This window comes from Cyprinus carpio, chromosome A23 (assembly GCF_018340385.1).
Source record: "Cyprinus carpio isolate SPL01 chromosome A23, ASM1834038v1, whole genome shotgun sequence".
Classification (NCBI taxonomy): domain Eukaryota; kingdom Metazoa; phylum Chordata; class Actinopteri; order Cypriniformes; family Cyprinidae; genus Cyprinus; species Cyprinus carpio.
In genome coordinates, this window is record NC_056594.1 from 8,424,362 (window position 1) to 8,444,578 (window position 20,217).

The window sequence follows — 20,217 nt, forward strand, 5'->3', positions numbered from 1 at the left end:
GCAATGCCTGAAGACGTAATAATGTTTACAGAAGTAACCTTGAATGTAGTTGTGGATATTATAAAGGCTCGCTATAAACTATGCAGGGATCAAAGAAACCAACTGAAACATCACAAACATTGTCAAAACATCATATTATGACAGAGGCTCCGCCTACACCCAATGATTGGCACCTTGCCTTCCTATTAAAGGCCACGCCCAAGAAGAGGGCGTGGCCTGAGCAGGGTTACATTTCCAACCAGTAGCACCCTTTTACTTAGTAAGAAAGAAGTCCTCCCTGAGGCGTCTCAGTCGTTTGTGCTATTCACTCACCACACTGAACAAGTCATGGTGATCTTTCCTAAATGAGACACACCACTATGCTATGAAATTAATAATTACACCTAACCACACAGTTTTTAGGCCAGAGGTGCATAACAAGGCTACTTTATGGGGACCTATATATATGTATTATATTAAAAAATGGCACTTTTTTTGTCTCATGCTGACGGTGTAACTACAATTCATTTTTCACATTCCATATACATCAGGAAATGTTCTACGGATTTATAATATTTGGCACATAACCACTACAATTCAACTACACATTATCTACCCGATGAGGGTTTGAAATAACTGGTAAAAAGTAGCTTATTATAGTAATATTATGGTTATTGTTGAGGGTAGGGCTTCGTAGGGTTCGTGCGATGTTGTAAAGCTGTACGTCAAATTCAGTCCATCCATCCATCCAGTCATCCTCTCGCTCTCAAAACAACAACAAAATCACAGTCAATTTATTCCAAAATGGCTATTAAATAATCCCAAAGATGACCATGGACCGCAGAAAAGTATCATATACATTTGTATTTACAAAATACCACAGTGTTCCTTCCTTTTGCCTTCCAGCTGCAATAAACACCCAAGTGTGCGTGTGTACGTAACAGCTCCTTTAGTTTAGAGCGGTTCTTGAGATCTTCCTTTATCTACGGCCAGCTGTTCAGCAAAAACCTGGAAGTGTGAATGTCGCTCCGCTCAGAAGACTTTGGCCCGTTTGCTGCTCAGAGACCCGTGCTACGAGACAAATCAGAGGCAGAGGGGAGGAAAAGCCATTTTAAAGGCAATATTAGTCTGTTTTTGTATTAAAAAAAATAGCCATGTTAATATTTTTGTGGGGACATCAACAAACCAAAACATACTGAACTGTAGAAGAAATATGGCTAGAAAGGTACATGTTTTTATAATGAAAGGAACTGGCTTGAAGCATTTGTATAAATTATTAAATAAAAACCAGTTTTTAATTTAAACTTTAAAGGTGAGAATGTTTTTCAGGTGAAAATTAATACTTTAAAATCGGTAAGAATGCATTCAATTAATCAAACGCAAGATATTTCAAATGTTATAAAAGATTTCTATTTCAAATAAATACTGTTTTTTAACTTCCCAATCAAACAAAGGATCTTTTAAAAAAAAAAAAAAAAACTTTTTTCCATAAAAATATAAGCAGCCACAGCTGTTTTCAACATTGATAATAATAAGAAAATGTTTCTTGAGCCGCAAATCCGCATATTATTATGATATTCGGAAGTCATGTGACAGTTATTTTAAATTGTATACTATTCCAAAATTACCGTTTTATTGTGTTTTGGCTTTGGTGCTGAGTAGACAACACTAAAAAAAAAAAATTGTAAAACCATTATAAACAAACATGTTTAAGGAAAGCTTTGGCCCTACATCATATATATGTGGTTCTGTGATATTGGTATGAAACCCATATACACAACACACACGCATGTATTATTTCAAAAAAAGTTTTATATAAATGATTTATCATATAAATTATAGGAATTAAATATAGACGTAAATATTTTCAAAAATAGATACTGCATGTGTGTGTATTTATATTAAATAAATATACACAGAACACACATATTAGGTAGAACAAAAACTATTATTGTGTACATGATATTCTGGTTTTTTGAAGCCACTATATGAATGGAAATATAAGTGGGTTAAGACGAAGAGAAGAGGAAGGTTTCTTAGCTATCTTACCCTGTAAATGTTTTTTTTCTGACCTGGAGCACAAAACCCAGTCATAGTAGCACAGATACTATTCTGTAGCATAGCCAACAATAACACTGTAGGGCCCAAAATTATAGATTTTTCTTTTGATGCAAAAAATCATTAGGATATTAAGCAAGATACATGTTCCCTTGAAGAGATTTTGTAAATTTCCTAGGAGACGCCGAAATATATCAAAACGTATTTTTTGATTAGTAATATGCATGGCTAAGACTTCATTTGAACAACTTTAAAGGTGATTTTTTTTTACAATAATTAGATTTTTTAAAAATAGTTATATTAACGACTAATTATTGTCGATTCCTATAAACCATACATCAATGGAAAGCTTATTTATATCAGTGGTTTTCGATGAGAGATAAATCTCTATTTTGAAAAACTGACCCTTACGACTGGTTTTGTGGTCCCGGGTCACATGTGCTCTCACCTTGGCCTGTTTGTAGAAGTGCGGCGCCAGCTCCACCAGCCAGGAGGACTCGACCGCCGTCACGTCACGCATGTAGTACTTGCTGGTCTGAACCACCTCGTTGAAGACCACCCTGAGACGCGTCCCCAAACAAAGAGCCCAGTTAAAATTTGGTGAAAAACAAACTAAACAGAATAAGCACCATTAATTCCCCATGGGTTTATGTTAGTACCATTTCGGGGGCTTTTCTCCATACAGCACTGAATCAGGGTGAATGTACAGCTCTCGGTCATCACGGAGAGTCCTGGACCATCAACAACATCACAGGACCATTAGCCACAAACAAACACCAGATATGGAATCAGATCACTTTTAAAGTAACTAGTAAAGTAAATAAGTAACACCAGTTACTTTGCTTCTGGTGTATTGACTGATAGCTCTCCTGATGAGAGAAATCTGTGTGAACGTGATGATTACTGTAGTGCTAAGCTAAATGTTATATATATATATATATATATATATTATTTGTATATTTTTATTTATATTTGCAATTGGTTACTTTTGTAGGGAGTAACTCAATATTGTAATGCATTACTTTTAAAAGCAGTGTTCCCCAACACTGCTGAAGACACATTTATGGCTGGAACAGTAGTAGGTTACTGAGGAAACAGAGGTAAGGAGGAATGAACCGACCTGTAAGAGCCGGAGTGATGCATTCGGGCGGCATTCGCAAAAAAACCAGACACAATACATCTGAGAATCACATCCGGATCACCTGCAGCACAGACACGAGAGAGAGAAATCACTGAACACATATGAAATACTGTCATGTAATGACTTACTGATGATGTGACATTCCAGTCTGAGGAGGAAGCAAGTTACTGACATGACAAACAGTGGTATGAAAACATGACACACTGACGATGTGGTCAGATGTTACGACAGACCAGCATGAAAGCTGACAGGACAACACTAGAAAATTAGTGTTACGTGCAGCTGACAGGGCAATGTGATCATGTGATATGGTGAAGAGGAAAGGCGGCTCACCTTCACTGGAGGTCCGCGGCACCTTGAACTTGTTGAGGAGGTGTCTCAGCTGCTCTCGTACAGCCACGGCCCGGAGGAGCCCTTTGTAGTGGAGGAAATGATCCTGACACCACTGAGAGCTCTTCTGATGCTGGATCAATACACAGCAAAACACCAACGCAAACAACCTTTATCCAAACATCACTTCATTTCAATTCGTGGAGGTCAAACAGGGCGTCAAGTGAGCGGTAAATCAACTTGCATGCATGATTAATACATGATAAACCCGAGACTGTGATATATACGTAAGCACATCAGGACTCGCCAGTGTTTTCAGCGTCTCAGAGCAGATCAGGTCACACATTTCTAATCTCTGCATCGGCTCTGGGTCGTGATTGATGTATAATCACTAACAAACAAGCACAGCAAAGGGAAAAATAAAATAAAACAACAGTGGTTATATACCTGCATGTAGTATACTATATATAGTTTTGATTTTTATATTTTTAATTTTCATTTCAGTTTTAGTTTAAATAATGTTTATTATTTTTAATAGTTTTGGGGTTCTTTTTATACTTACATTTAATGGTAATCTATTTTTATTTCAATTGTAGTTATTTTTGTTCTTCAATTTTAACTTATTTCAGTAAGTTCATTTAATTTTATTAATTTAAAAAAATGAATTAATCTTTTAAATGCTTTTAGATAATAATAATAACATACTACAGATAAGCACAGTACAGGTGTAAATTATATTTCTGTCAAACAAACAAGCACAGCAAATGAAAAAATAAATAAATAAAATAATAATAAATACATTTTTTATCAGAAAATTAAAAAATTTCCCCTAATCTTGGAGCCCTACTTATGATTTAAAATAAGACAAAACAACCAAAAATAAAGATATATAATTGTTTAATTCATCCCATTTCTTCTCTGAAGAACCAGGGATCCCAGTCTTTTAAAAGCATGATTTCTAGACCTAGAAAAGTCATGCACATAAATACCATTTTAAAACACCATGGGCATATTTATAAAGAACATTCTAAAATATTTTATCAGACAGAAACTGTTAAATTAAATGAGTGAAAAGTATTTTTTTAAATCAGAAATGAGCAATAAAGTCATGTAAATGTTTTGGATTGGAATCCCTGAAGAACAGCTTCAGGAAACCTGAAATGTTACCATTTTTATTTTTATTGCAATTAGTTTATTATTTTAATATGTGGACACTTCATTTAATATGTGGCCTTTTTATTTCTGCAAACTGAAATCAAAATGTTAAATTATGTTGTGAACAATTGAGGACACTAAAGTCAAAAAGGTTAAGCACCTAAATGCAAACATATTTTTCAAAAAATTATAATTTCTTTGGAGACAAAACCCTAAACGCTTTCTTTTTAAAGCAGTAAAAGTGAAATGAGGTGAGGTCCGTTACCTTTATGAAAGCCTCATAAACATTCAGCATGGTGAGATGATCGCCCTCAGCCACAGCAAACTTCCTGCGCTCCCGCGCCTGACGTCACAGAACAGACAGACAGACAACGAGTTACTGGCACAAATCACTTCAAAGAAAGCATCATTCAGAGAGCATTAATAAAACCAACAACAGACTAAAAAAATACGCACAGCTGATTTCTTCTGGTTGTGCGGCGCTACAAAAATGTTCTGTATCTGCATCATGGCTGCTATAGTGACGATCTCCTTTGAGCAGCCGAAGTTTCCTGATTCCAGCAGCATCTTGGCAAACATGGGGCTGAGGGGAAACTCGGCCATCCGCACCCCCATGGGGTCCGTGAGACGGCCGTACTGATCCAGACCTGCCAGAGAGAGAGCTAATGAGAACTAGGGTTGGGTATCCTTCAGTAATGCCATAGATCACAATAATGTTATCGTGGGTACTTCAAAATACAGAGAATAATTATTTATTACAAGTTATTTGAAGAATTTTGAATGCATTTTAGGAATACTTTTTTCCCCATCTACTGGTCACAATGCACAACACCGCTGTATGCTGCTTGAAAGATGCGTGCTCTGATGTAAACAAGCACGCATGAGAAGCGCGTGGCATGAGACGCTCTGAATGAAAGCACTTCCACTCTCTGACAGCAGGTGGCGCTAAACAGAAGAAGTGAAGCCGTTACCCTGGAAACCCTGGAAACAAAGCAGCTGTGCTACTTTCTGAAATGTATTTAAATGGTTTAAATAGCCCTTCAGATTTGTGTATTCACTATGGTGTTCATCACAGTGCCAAATACTGAAATATTTAGACTTAATAGGCGCTTTATTTTTTAAACCTTTTTACATTTTAATATGCCCTTCAACATGCCCTAGATATTGTTTGAAAGTGTTTTGATTCTTTATTGTTCAGTCACACTTTATTTAAAGTGTTTATTTATTTATTCACTACATCAGTTAATTCATTAGTTAACAAACTGCCAATGAAAAATTCTATGACAGGCAGCGTGTTTATTAGGCTGCTGTCTCTTTAACAGCGAACGCACGCACATCTAAAAATACTGCAAATGTACGTTTTCTTTCTCATCTGTTTACGTTCACTTAAGACAAAAACAGCTGTGTTTGTGATGACATACTGAGGTAGTTTTCCACATACTGGTCAATAATTATGAAAGAAGTCAGTTCCAGCCCAGAACAACCCTTACACTGCGGTGTTAATGCACAGAACGGCTCGAGAACGGACACTAAAATTAAAAGGGGAATGCAGGAATCATTAACAGAATCCAAATGCATGCATCTTAACGAATACCCTGTTCTTGGACATTTGGAACTGGTTTTCGATACCCAACCCTAATGAGAACACATGCAGATCATGCATCAGTGAAAGAAAGGCTCTACCTCCGAGAGCGTAGAGCAGCTCCAGGGCCTGGACCATGGACTGAGCAGGTGGAGGCTGCAACACAAACACACTGATGCTCAGAGCAGAACAAGGCTTCACACACGTGCTGAGGTCAGGGGTCACTCACAGACAGGAAGCTGAATCGTAGCACGTTGTCAATGCCCAGAGCTTTGAGCTGCAGGATGACCGGAGCCAGATTCGAGCGCTGCATCTCAGGAACCGTCGACTCGGGCAACTTCTCAAAGTCCTCCTCTGACAAGAACACAGCAACGTTTCACAAAGTGTCATACTCTAGCACAGCAGAGTTCAGTGCTGCAGCTCCGCACAGCATTAACAGGTCTACAGCGCTGTGGGGCAGAACTGAACTGAAAATCATTTTTAAATTCCATTTCTGAATTCAAACGGAGGATGCAAAATTTAATTCAGCATTCAAATGGAATCAAACTTACTTGAAAATACTATTCACTATATAAGTTAGTAAAAAAAAAGTAAATGTTTTTAATTATATTTATCTAATTTATTAAACACATTTAAAAATAACATTTTTACTGTAAAACATCTGAGCTGTAACATTTGTAAAATGTTATGAATTATTGTGACCGTGTTGAATTGTCTTTCCCTGATGGTCCAGCTCATGAACTGAAGAGGAAGTCATTTCTTAAATGTAAATACAGTTTAGTAGTATTTAACCACTACTAAAATAACACTGCAATAAACTTCCATTCATGTATACTATTTACCATTTATACAGTAAACTATTGTAGTTTTGATTTTGCAGCTTTTATTTTTATATTTTACATTTTCAGTTTAGTTTATGTTTTAGTTTAAGCAATTCTGATGTGTTTTTTTTTTCTTTCATTTTTATTAGTTTTTGGCTTCTTTTTATTCTTACATTTAGCTTGCTTCTTTTTATTTCAGTTTAAGCTTTAGTCATTTTATTATTGCATTTTACAAATCTTTTAGTTAGTTAACTTCTAATTTTAAGTAATTTTTTTAAGTTTACATTTTTCATCTAATATTTACATTTTATTTAACTTCAGCCTTATTTCAATTACCAGTCATTTTTTTTAATAGTTTGTTTAGATACCAATAACACACTACAGTATAAGTACAAGTGTGAATTATATTTCAGAATTCTATTTTTTTTTATTTATTCTATATTTCTATGGGAGCTCTGTACCTGTGTAGAGCCGGAAACACTTCCCTGCGCGGTTTCTCCCGGCTCGCCCGGCTCTCTGGCAGGCGGAGGCTTTAGAGATGGGCGTAACGATCAGGGACTCTATCGCCGTGAGTGGATTATACGCCCTCAGCTTCACAAACGCACAGTCGATCACAAACACCATGCCGTTAATGGTGATGGACGTCTCGGCTATATTGGTGGCGACCACCACCTGAAACACATCACACACACACACACAACCGAGCGATGATGCTGACTCTCCAGCTTCACTGTTTAACAGTGCAAACAGGACACTAACCCTCACTGACTATGACTGAATCTCAGGTCATTGTTTCTGTCCTATATATGTGACCCTGGACCACAAAACCAGTCATAAGCATCAATTTTGGTTGCACCTTTCTGACAGTAGGGGGCATCCTCTCGAACACTCTCATCTGCTCGTTATAGGGCAGGCCCGCGTACATGGGCAGCACACACAGGTGCTTCTTCATCCCGTAACGGGACAAAGTCCGGGCCTGTTCCTGGAGCATAGACACCACCTTCTCCACCTCCTCCTGATGAAAGAACGAGAGGAACAACATTGATATACGCTGACAGCAGGTCAAACATCGGGGAGCCTTAAATAAAAAACATCTTTTAAAAGCCCTTTTTAGGACGTGAACAATGAACATCAATGCTGCAGGTCCGCTCCAGAACAAACGTCACACACACACCTGTCCTGTGAGGAAGGCCAGCACATCTCCATCCTCCTCCGTCTCGTGGATCTTCATCACGGTTTCCACCGTAGCCTTCACATAGTCCGGCACAGGACTAGAGACACAAAACATCCCGTCACTTTCATTGGTGGAAGCAGAGACGGACCGTATGTGGACATAAGCTTCACCTGACAGTGTAGAAAATATCCACAGGGAACGTTCGGCCCTCCACCGTCAGAATCGCACAGGTGTCTTTATTTGGGTCTCCAGACTCATTGAGGTTGAAGAAATCGTGGAATTTCTGAGGAAGACAGTATGAACACATAACATACATATAACAAATTCAATAATCATGCGGCTGAATCAAGTCTAGCGAGCTGACCGCTGAGATCATCAGTAATCATGCGGCTGATTATCAAGAGCACTCAGATCATTAAAGAAACCAACAACAAAGCTGAATTTTCAGCATCATATACACTGCTGTTCAAAAGTTTGGGATCAGAAGGATTTTTTATGTTTTTTTAAAGAAGCTTCTCACGCTCATCAAAAATTTAATCAAAAATACAGGAAAAAAAAACAGTAATATTGTGAAATATTGGTTTAATATTTTAATATACTTAAATCTGCAAATCATTTATTATCAGTGTTGAACCTGTTGTGCTGCTAAGGTCTTCAGTGTCACATGATCTTCAGAAATCATAAAGAATATGCTGTGATGGAAACTGTTGTGCTGCTTAATATTTTTTGGAAACTGCCAATACTATTTCTTTGATTCTTTGATTAAATTAAAGTGTTAAAAAGAACAGTGTTTTCAAAATATAAATAATATCTAACAATTTAAGTCTTACTATCACTTTATCCATTTAACCACATCATTGCTGAATAAAAGTATTCATTTAAAAAAAAAAAAAACATTTGCTGACCCCAATCTTCTGAATAGTAGTGTATACTGTAACAAAAAATTTCTATTTTGAATAAACACTGCTCTTTTTAACTTTTTTTTATTTATCAAAAGAAAAAAAACTATCACAGGTCCCAAGAAATATTAAGATTAATTTTTCCAACATGATAATAAAATCAGAAACACATTATTATTTATGATTTACTGAAGAGTGAAGACTGGAGTTTTTTTTTTTTTTTTTTTCTAAATGATGCTGAAAATACAGTTTTGTTCACAGCAACAAATTACATTTTAAAGTATATTAAAATAGAAAACTTTTACTTTAAATTGCAATAAAATTTTAACAAAATTACAGTTTTTTTTCTGTATTTTTGATTAATTAAATGAAGCCTTGATGAGCACAAGAATCTTCTTTAAAACACATTAACAATCTTACTGATCCCAAACTTTTGAATGGCACTGTATATAAAATCATAAAACCATGATAATGAAAATATCTTACACCTCTTTTACAATGTGCATGTTTTTATCATTCCTGAAAATAAGATGGTCACAGTGATACTGAGTGACCAACATGCAGAAATATGCAGAAGAAAAATGAAATATAATGATATTTATTAATACATGAGGGTTATAAAAAGTACTTGAAATAATGATTGTTTACAGAGAGAGTGACGGAAAATACTAGTTTTTACTGAATGACTAAATCATATGACATTTTTTAGAGTTAAATTTAAATTTCAAGCATCAAAACAAAAGTTTAATACAGCTTTAAATTTAGTTTAATTTTTTTCCCCTAAGCAAAAATAATGACTATCATATATTTTTTTACCATGAATTACTGAACTTATGTCATTAGTGCAGCAATAGTTCAATATAGCAATAAGTTCTTTTCAGGCATATTTTCAACAGCAAATCATTAGATGACATTAAAAGACACTCTTTAAGGATCTTAGTGCAGCTCCAAAAACTAATGAATTATTATTTTAAATATTTACCAAAGACTGCCACTATCCTTCAAACTACTAGGTTTTACCCATTTGCTTAAAATCAAATCAAATAGAAAAATCAATTTCAAATTTAGTATGATCATTTATTATTCTTCATGTTTTAATAAGCACAGGTCAGAATAAGTATGTTTTTTAAATTTTTACATAAATATATCTGTGACAAAGTAACATTATTTCACCCATGTATATTTAGTCAGAGGTTGGATTTACCTTGGCATCCAAAGTGGCTGAAGCTACGATCAAACGCAGGTCTCTGCGCTTCTTCTGAATCTGTAAAGAGAGAGAAAACAATGGGAAGAAAAACCTCACACATGTGCTCATCTGACTGATGATAGAAAGCAAATAGAGCATCACCTTCTTCAGGAGGCCGATGGCGATGTCAGTGTAAAGCGTTCGCTCGTGAGCTTCATCCAGCATTATCACACTAAACCAAAACAACACCAATGATATGATCAGAAATCAGCCCTAACATTTATTAAAGCAATAAAATAACACGGCTACCTTTAAAAGGGCATAATGTTTAAAAAATGTTTATAAACCACATAATTACTTAAGTTGCTTAAACAAATATAAACAAAACAGCATCATGTATGCATCAAAAAAAAAAAAACACAAAAAAAAAAACCAATAATACTACTTCATTTACAAACATGAGATGCAGTGGGATGGGGTGAAACCCAGCATAAAGTTTTGAGACATGTTTTTTAAAAGTTGAACGTCTCAGGTAATTTATGCATGTAACCCTGGTTCCCTGAGAAGGGAACGAGACACCGCGTCCTCTAGTGGTCGCTATGGGGGACGTCTTCAGCGTGACGGGTGGTCTGAAGCATGTATCTAAACACAACAATTAACATTGGGCCAGCGGACAGCCTATGATGTCATTACCGGCGCAACCACAGTTGGTGCGTTCCTAACAGGATATATCGCCCTCTGAAGGGCACTTCGGAGTGAAAACAATCATGCCTGCCATATTTTAGAGTCGTTCAAAACCTAAGTGCTCAAAACTGGCCACTTCATAGGGCCCTTCTGAATGAGGAATTTTGAAGGGTACAACTGATGGACACATCGGTCCCCCATGATTCTTTGTGCAGATTCTTTCCATGATGACGGTGCCTCCGTATGGGCACGGGATGATGACGCAGAAGGGCACTTCAAGGTACAGTTGTTTGGTCCCCTACACCCTTCAACCCTTCAAAGCTCTCACTCCAGAGGGTAAACCCTTTGAAGGGATTAGGGAATAGTGGTCGCGATGGGAAACGGTGTATTCATGCTGCCATGCTGAGGGGAGTGCATGCCAAACACGAAAGCAAGCACTAAGTACCAACTCTACCAAGGTTATGGGAGTTGCCCCTAGGACGCCTTCATGGCTGTCAGTGTCACAATCCCCTTCGGCTAAAGGCCTGAGCTGCATACCCCACTAACTTACCTGTTAAGGGTTGGACTTGAGGAAGCCTGAACCCAGGGCACAGCTTGAAGGCTTGAAATTAGAAACAAAGAGATTCCTTTAAGGGGCTATGGCCAAGCATCTAGGGACTCTATAACTAGACCCTGGCCTGTCACCCAGGGGCTACCACCAGCTCTCTCAAGAGCTTGCTCAAAGGAACTGACACAACAGATCCTTGGTAGCAAACACCCTGCTTAAAAAGGTTTCACCAAGGATACATCAGTATACATCAGTACACCGGGGCATGAGCCAACTCATAGAAAGGGTACAAGGCTGGCAGCACGTAACCCTTACCATAAAGGATTTTAAGAAACGGCTTGGAATCCCACCATGTGACTGTGACCCACTCAAGGGAGCAGTAACTTAATTCAGTGGAAAGCCCATTTGCTCAGAGCTCATGTGGACTGGAAATGGCATACCTCATAGAAAAACCCTCCAATTGAGAGGAGCATCGCCAACTCAACCATAGTAGTCACAGAATAGGCTCCGGAGAGAGTGGCGTGCTCATAGGTGACCCTCTAAGGCCAGGGAAGTACTGCTAGCTCACCCGAAAGCAGCCCACTAGGGAGGCAGAAGGTGGCCCAAAAAATTGCTGTGGCTTCTAAATGGCGCTCCAGGAGCGGAGGACTCTGTGAGAGGGAGACCTCAGATGCTCAAATGAGAGCGGCCAGTTCAAAGGTGACCCTCTAGGTCGAGGGGAGCACTGCTAGGCTCAACCAAAAAAAGGGGCAACTCACCAAGGCAGCAGCAAGTGGTCAAACTACCTGGTGTTGCTGCCACGGAACGGAGGGCTTGACTCCCAGTAATGAGAGAAGAACCCAGCTCGACCAGAACGAGCAGTCAATAGCCTAGGAGCAGAGTTCCTAACTCTGAGAACATGCACTCCTAGTTGGGCTTAGCTTACCGCTTACATAAACAAACGGTCAGTGAAGACGAAGAAGAAGGTGACGTGTTCTTCCAGCTCCCTTTTATACTGTGGTGGTGCCAGCTAATGACGTCATATGCTGTCGCCGGCCAATGTTATTGTCATGTTTAGATATATGCTTCAGACACCCGTCACGCGGAAGACGTCACCCCATAGCGACCACTAGAGGATGCAGTTCGGGAAGTTCATTGGAAGGCTTTCTAAAAAATGCTGCTTTTCTTGTGCAAGAGCAATGGTGATAGATGTCCCTATAGAACACGCGATAAATATGCATTGTGTGAATGGCTTGGTTTCAGTTTTGACGTAAACAAGATCTTCTCCGCATTGATGTTCTCTTTTTCCGCAATATTTTGAATAAACAACACAGCAGCACCGCATCCAGTGGGGTTTTAACTGGATAGGCTAAAAAAAAAAAAAAAAAAAAAAAAAAAAAAAAGCCAACGACACTTACATTGTCATTGCATCTTGTGTGCCATTAAGAAGCAGTCTGACACACACCTTAAATTTAAATTCAACGGTTTTAGCATTCGAATGTGGATTTTTTTTTTATTCCTCAAATATTCGAAGCACCGCTGCTGCTTTACCTGTACTTCTTCAGCAGCAGGTCAGACAATAAACAGCACCGAACCAACATCCCGTCCGTCAGAAACTGAGACAGAGAGAACAGGAAGTCACTGTAAAGATGGACACCGTGCACAAACAGCAGACGTAACACTAATAAACCAGAGTCTGTCTGTACCTTAATGCGTGTGGCGTGCGGGTCAGAGCAGTCATCGAAGCGGATGCTGTAGCCCACCTCATGCCCCAGATATGCCCCCCGCTCCTCCGCCACGCGACCGGCCACCTGTGAGCACACAATCACATACAGAACGTGGCCCGCAGCAGACATGCACGTTCAGATTAAACTGAAGAGAAGAGTTACATACAGATGTGGCAGCCACTCGCCGCGGCTGAGTCACGCCGATCACCTTCCCGTCCGCCGCCCATCCCGCCTCCAGCAGGTACTGCCCAAACATCAACAACATCACAACACACTCCTGACCTACAAGACTTTCTCTACTGTTTCTGTCAAGCAAATCTGTTTACTGACCTTAATTCATTATACAGCAAGATTTCATTGACTAAAACTTGACTAAACAAAAACAGGACAAGGCTGACTAAATATGTTAATAACTAAAATGTACATTTGAGTAAGACTAAATTAAAAAATTAAACAACTTCAATAAATATAAAAAAAAATAACAACTATAATGTCAAGTTTTATACTTTAGATTTTCTTCTACTAAAACTAGACTAAAGTCCTGAGACTTTTAGCCGACTAAAACAAAATATGATAAGGTTGACTAAATATGATAAAAACTAATAAGGTCATTCAACATAGAACTAAGACTAAAGCTGAAAATAGGTGACAGAAGTATCACTAACTTTGAGCATCAGAAATTGTTTCGCACACCGTAATAATGATCGTGATATGATGTCACGCTATGCAGCGTCTTATTTAAAACCTAACCCTCTACCGCACGCATTATGATGCTTTTTCTTTTCTATGAATGGCTTAACTTGAAGCGCTGTAAAAAAAAAAAAAAAAAAATTTAACATTATTTTAAGGTACTTTATGATGTTGCCATATGGTAACAGCATACAATAGTGGATCTAAATTAGAATAAGTGTAAGATTACTTATAGTTAATATTTTTCCTCAGAAATGCTCCGCTCACTGATGTAATGTTACCTGTATTCATATTTAATCAAAAATAAAATTGCCATAATACAAATTCCATTAACATACGACTAATCAACATTATATCACTAGTATTAATGCTGTTACTGTTACAGCTTAACAGACTGCAGCTGACCTTGCTAGCTAGATAAACTATTGTAATAATGTCTTTCCACTATTACTGAGTCCACATTCCTCTGCTACGCTTGGAAACACATACATTTGAACGATTTACCAAAAACTAATTTCAAAAAAACATTATGGCCAGACCCACGCGGTTATGTCATCGGTTAACATCATAACAGTGATGTTTAATACATCTAAAATGTAAAAGTTATGTTTGTTACTACGTTTACTTTCCTTTCAGCAACTACCAGTTTTACATTTCAGTCCCTTGGAAATCACGCCACAGGACTAAAAAACTGCATTCCGAGTAGTTTTGAAAGCAACATATTGGCTAAACAAAGTCTTTTCTGTTCCAACCGCCTGTGTGATATGAACCGTATGTTTTTTTAATAAAAAGTCCCATAATGGGCAAGGAATTAACACAATCTAGTATGTCGCCCTACGGCCACACAGACACGCGGTTCATAGAGGGTTAAATTCAACAAAAAACATTATAGACATCTTATAATTCCAAAATATACGATATACTGCACTTTTAATTTCAGCCACGCAGTCAATGCATGTGCGTATCCTGCTTGGAATCCCACGGCTTCTATCTGCAATTCACAGGTTTTGAGTTCATTGAGCTTGAACGTTTTGCACGGGCCATTCGACCGTGTAGATAGAACACCGCACGCTTATGAAATAAAAGTCCCACAATGTGAAATTCACAGTCGCAGTTCCACCAACCTGTTTAGGTTGATATTGTGTGACTGAGGAAAAGCCTTGCGTCTGATTGGCCAGCGCTGGACAAACCTGTGGGATTTGTGTGCTTTTTCCAGATCCTGTTTCTCCAACAATCACCACAGTCTGGAAGCTCTCCACCAGATACAGGATGTTGTTTCTGTGCTGGATGCAACAAAATAACATCATTTATAAATGAAGACACTTCACTATAAAATAAAACTGTATTGTAAATATGCAAACAAAATAATAAAAAACGTTTTCAAAAAAGGATCCATTTTGTTACATATACTAATAAAAATATAAAGGTAGCAGCATAAAATTATAATTAGTGGTGTTTGCTTTCAGATATTTTGAATTTGTGGGAATTTGCAATAACTCATAACACAAGAAACACTTCAGCAGCTAAATAAGAAGCTAAAAAAACCTTGCAGAACCAAGCATTACGATGGTTTATATCTATGATTTAGATTTAGGGCTTAAATTGAATATTTATCCCACACTGAGATTTAATACATTATTATTAAATTCAGATTTATGTTTAAAATTATGATTTAAAAAAAAAAAAATCTGAAAATAATTTGAAATATCCAAAATAATGATACAGTAACGTTAATAATATTTACTATTGTTGTTATAATTGAGTTGTTACTGTTAACTAAAACCATCAGAAATCAACTGATTGTTAGATTAATTTAACTAACACCGAAATAAAATAAAATATAATTCTTAGAAGAAAACCTAAACACTAGAAATGTTGCCTTGGAAAATAACGGTAATAAATATGTTTAATTTGAAGTATTAAAATTACATAAACTGAAACAGAAATTTTAAGAAACAGAATGACAACACATGGACAGAACATAGTCGCTGAAACTTGAACACAAATAAGAAGAGAACTGAAGATATAACAATAAAGTCTGGTTCAAGCTCTTAAAGAGTGCAGTGACAGCGTCTGCAGGAGACACCTTGAAGACGGGCAGCCTCTGCCTCTGTTTCTCGACGGAGAGCGCCGTGTGGGGGTTATAGATGATGGGGGAGCCGGTGGTCTCCGAGCTCAGGTCCCTCTCCTCACACACACCTGGAGCCTCCGAGCCTGACACACACACACACACACACAGAGAGAGAGAGAGAATGTTGTGTTGTGTTGTGTTGCTATGATACGATGCATGTGGCACGCGATCGTGTTATAACGTTACAGTCATGCAGCACTGCAGTCACACACTAACACACACTTGAAAACAGAGATACGACAACACGCAGCTCCGCGCCGCTGCAGCACGCCGTCGCGCTGTACTACTACTACCAGACGAAATATGAGTGAACACGTCAGGATAACTCTGTGAGATCTGATATGAATTTTACCGGGTTTCCAGAATTTCATGGTGGAGTGGGGCGCCGCCATGATGCTCTACGTTATCGACCGTAGCGACGCGTGAACGTCACACAGCTGCGTCAGTACGCTCTGTCGCATAGTTACACGCACCCTCGCTGTAAACTGACCTGTCAATCATCCCGTCACTGTAAACATCCTCCACATTTCACTTCATTTAACTCCCTACTGTACCGGAGAGAAATGAAGTAGCAGGGTCTTCATACAGAGAACTCTGCTCATAATTATGCATTTAAAAGATAATGGCCAAACGGATGTTTATTTAAGTTCACATTGTTGTTGTAGATGAAATATCCTAACACAGGTAACATTAAACAAAACATTTTAACGGGTTAAATGTTGATTATTAGTAACTCAAACCCCTTTATCTAAAACTGACCGTCGGTCGCGCACATCCGCCATGTTTGTAGTTTTTTAATGTGTTTTATTCGTGTTTGTAGTCCTGCGCAATGGATTGTGGGTAATATTAGCCAGCAGAGCGTGCACGGATCCACACTTCAAAAATCGCCCTGAAATAGTAGACCATCCGGGGACTTCTGGCCTACTATGCTTTAGGACACACTTGTTCTAATCTCTCATATATTTAGGATGGAGGTTATGAACACTGGACGCAGGGAAAGACGTTCCTCATACTTCTTCTTCTTCTTCTTTAGGTTTTAACGGCAGCTCGCATCCTATAGACTCATTACTGCCATCTTCTGGAGTTATATTACTCCTACACCGCTTTTATCACAATCTTTCTCTCAGTTTCACACAGTAATCAGTGGACGCTTCAGTAAAACGGCTCTTATTCTTAGTCTGTTCATAGTTGTGGTTTTAAATAAAATAAATACACTTAAAAATACGAATGTTAAAATATTTCACTGTATAACTGAAAAAATCTTAATTTAGAAAAAAGGTAAATATTAAATGCAACGATGCATAATAAATTTGTATGTTTGTAAAATATTTGGAATTGTTAAAACAGTGTGTAAGTCTACTCTTAAAACAGTATCTAAGTTATATTCATTTTACCCCAGCAGGCCCCTTCAGGATTCCCACAGGAACATGGTGCCTCTGCAGGGCACGCTCAAACACTTCATGGGGAATATAAGCACAGCACCTTTGGGATACCTCTCTTCTGGACAGAGGTATCCATAATATCAGACAACATTTCTTGACTTATTTTCTGTTTTGGTGAAGCTCACCCCTTATACAGTTAGTTTAGTTTATAATCTCGTGTCACTCTTTTCTTCTGCGTGTCTGTGCAGCACTTCAGTTGTTTTAAAATGTGCTGTACAAACATTACACTTACTGTATAATATAGACATCATACAAACATCACAAGACAGGAGGAATACATGAATATTCCTGCGTTACAAAACAATAAAACATATAGTTAGACAAGCCATTTAAAGGCTGGTATACTCAGAACTGGGTCATCAGTCCAATCTAGATATCTAATTAAACAGCACTTCAATACGACAATAGGTCATAGCTTACCTAAAAATAATTAAATAAACAGAGACAAATACATTATCCTGAAATAAATTCAGCTGTTTTTAACTGTTAATGAGCTCATTTTAATAATCCATCCATATCTGCATATTACGGTCACAGTTTGTTAATATGCATATGCAACAAAAGATATTATAGTTAGTAGTAGTGTAGGATTTTTACTCTCAAATTTAAGACTTTTTAAGACTTTAAGACTTGTGCAAATCAATTTTATACCGTATAGTAGCATATTAAACTGTGAAATGACCGTAAAAATCATGATTTACATTTTCAGTTTTAACAAAGTTTTATAAAATGATGCATTTCATTATTGCATTTTTTAAGAGTCGAAAGAATTATTTATATTAATTTAAACAATTATTATCAATAAATTATTATATTAATTAAATAACCTATAAATACACGTTATTGTTTAGACTTTTGTAATGCATTATCTTCTAATGATCCACCAGCTTACTGTAAACACGTTCATTCTCCGCCAGCAGGTGGCGCTTTCAGAACACAGCAGAAATACAAGTTTCTCAGACGAAATTAAGAACGTTTACATTTTTAACAACTAAATTGAAGACTTTTTAAGGACCTGCAGGAACCCTGATAATAATAATAACAGACGTCTGACGGTGTTACTCTTCTGACAACAGACAGATGTCATGTTACGTAGGTCAACAGAAATCCAGCACTTCTCAACTTCACTGGATTTCTACAAAGACTGGATAAAACGAGAGTCCACCAGAACTGGAGTGGAGCGTCTGCTGAAAAGTGTAGGGCAGACAAAGCCCAGCTTTATTTTATTCTCCAAAACATTTCATCCAGAAAATAGTCTCTCTACGGCCTCGGCTACATCTCCTTAATCACAACAAGCATACAGACCCTTCGCATTTCCATTTCAATACACTATAAAAATACTGAGCAGTGTTACATCAACGAGACATAAGAAATGCTTTAATACATTACGGATTCGATAAAATGAATTGTACAGAATTTACACGCTCCTATCTGATTTTACTAGTCATAATGGAGTGCGATTGAATGCTAATCGTGAAAGAAACTAAGAAAAACGTCAAATTAAGTTAAATCCTGCTTGATACGGCAGCAATCAAGAAGAGAAAGCAGAGAGGACAAACAGAAACAGTTATTAACCCGACAGCATGGCAGTGCACTGCTTCCGGGGTTCAGAAGGTTCTTAACATGTCTTGTACCCACGATGCACCTCTTCCTCAGGCGCACACATGCTGAAGAAAACATGTGCAGACGCCTCGGAACAGTAGCTGCATCCAGCGCTTCCAGACCACTTTAAATAAACGTCCGTCTCTGTCTGTCCTGCAGTCCTCAGTCGTAGTGTAGCGCCGTGAAGAAGATATGATCCAGACCACCTGCAGACAAAACACACAGCGCTATCACACACTACACAGCCACAGAAACAAAAACAAAACAAGACATGCTTGCATTTGTTCTAATGAATTCAATGCATGTTGATTATAATAAAAACTGTGTTGTGTCCAGACAGGATCTTTTCCATACTCTGGTACTGTTCACAGAACAACATTTCATTTGACAATTTGCAGGACGTGCCATTTTTTTAATTAAATAAAAAGGGGGGGTGGGCTTAAATAGGCTTCATTAATGCAAAGGTTTACCTTTAGGGATAAAATGTGATTTTTTTCATACAACACAGCAAGCTGTGTCACTTTTGAAACCTAAACTGCTTTTAGACGAGAGAAAGTAAAACACTATCAGTTTGTTTAAATTCTGTATTCATTTTCTGTCATTAAGTCCACTTCATTTTGTCTACCAGAAAATAACTGTTAATTAATATGTGACCCTGGACCACAAAACCAGTCATATACGCTGAATAAATAAGCTTTCCATTGATGTATGGTTTATTAGGATCGGACAATATTTGACTGAGATACAACAATATGAAAATCTGGAAGCTGAGGGTGCAAAAATATCAAAATACTGAGAAAATCACCTTTAAAGTTGTCCAAATTAATTCTTTAGCAATGCATACTAATCACAAATTATGTTTTGATGTATTTATGGTAGGAAATGTACTGATTTTTACTTAATATCTGAATGATTTTGTCATAAAAGAAAAATGGACAATTTTGACCCATACGATGTATTGTTGGCTATTGCTACAAATATCCCCGTGCTGCTTATAGTTTTTAAATGTAGTTTGCACTCAACACACAAAGTTTCCAAATATACTCGCTCTACAGTTTTCACTCTAGAGTTCATGCTCTGTAATAGTAAA

At 37.5% G+C, this 20,217-nt stretch overlaps 2 protein-coding genes across 2 annotated transcripts in view; both read right to left on the reverse strand.

Moving 5' to 3' along the window:
• Positions 1-868: 868 nt before the first annotated feature.
• dhx35 (probable ATP-dependent RNA helicase DHX35) lies at positions 869-16,594 on the reverse strand. The gene is made up of 21 exons (XM_042712896.1): positions 16,436-16,594; positions 16,039-16,166; positions 15,143-15,235; positions 13,429-13,506; positions 13,242-13,346; positions 13,087-13,151; positions 10,488-10,557; positions 10,344-10,403; positions 8,411-8,523; positions 8,241-8,337; positions 7,923-8,081; positions 7,528-7,738; positions 6,475-6,599; positions 6,347-6,401; positions 5,120-5,310; positions 4,929-5,006; positions 3,512-3,641; positions 3,158-3,239; positions 2,697-2,768; positions 2,486-2,597; positions 869-1,050 (listed from the first exon to the last, which is right to left on the reverse strand). Exons 1-21 carry the CDS (start codon positions 16,473-16,475, stop codon positions 1,012-1,014), a joined length of 2,103 nt encoding a protein of 700 aa, XP_042568830.1. The 5' UTR covers positions 16,476-16,594; the 3' UTR covers positions 869-1,011.
• A 2,550-nt stretch (positions 16,595-19,144) lies between these two features.
• The window catches only part of LOC109054410 (RAB5 interacting factor), a 3,962-nt gene continuing 2,889 nt past the window's right edge, over positions 19,145-20,217 (reverse strand). The window contains 2 exon segments of the mRNA XM_042712897.1: positions 19,145-19,319; positions 19,322-19,333. Of these exon segments, the coding sequence (XP_042568831.1) occupies positions 19,290-19,319; positions 19,322-19,333 (42 nt within the window). The 3' untranslated portion in view covers positions 19,145-19,289.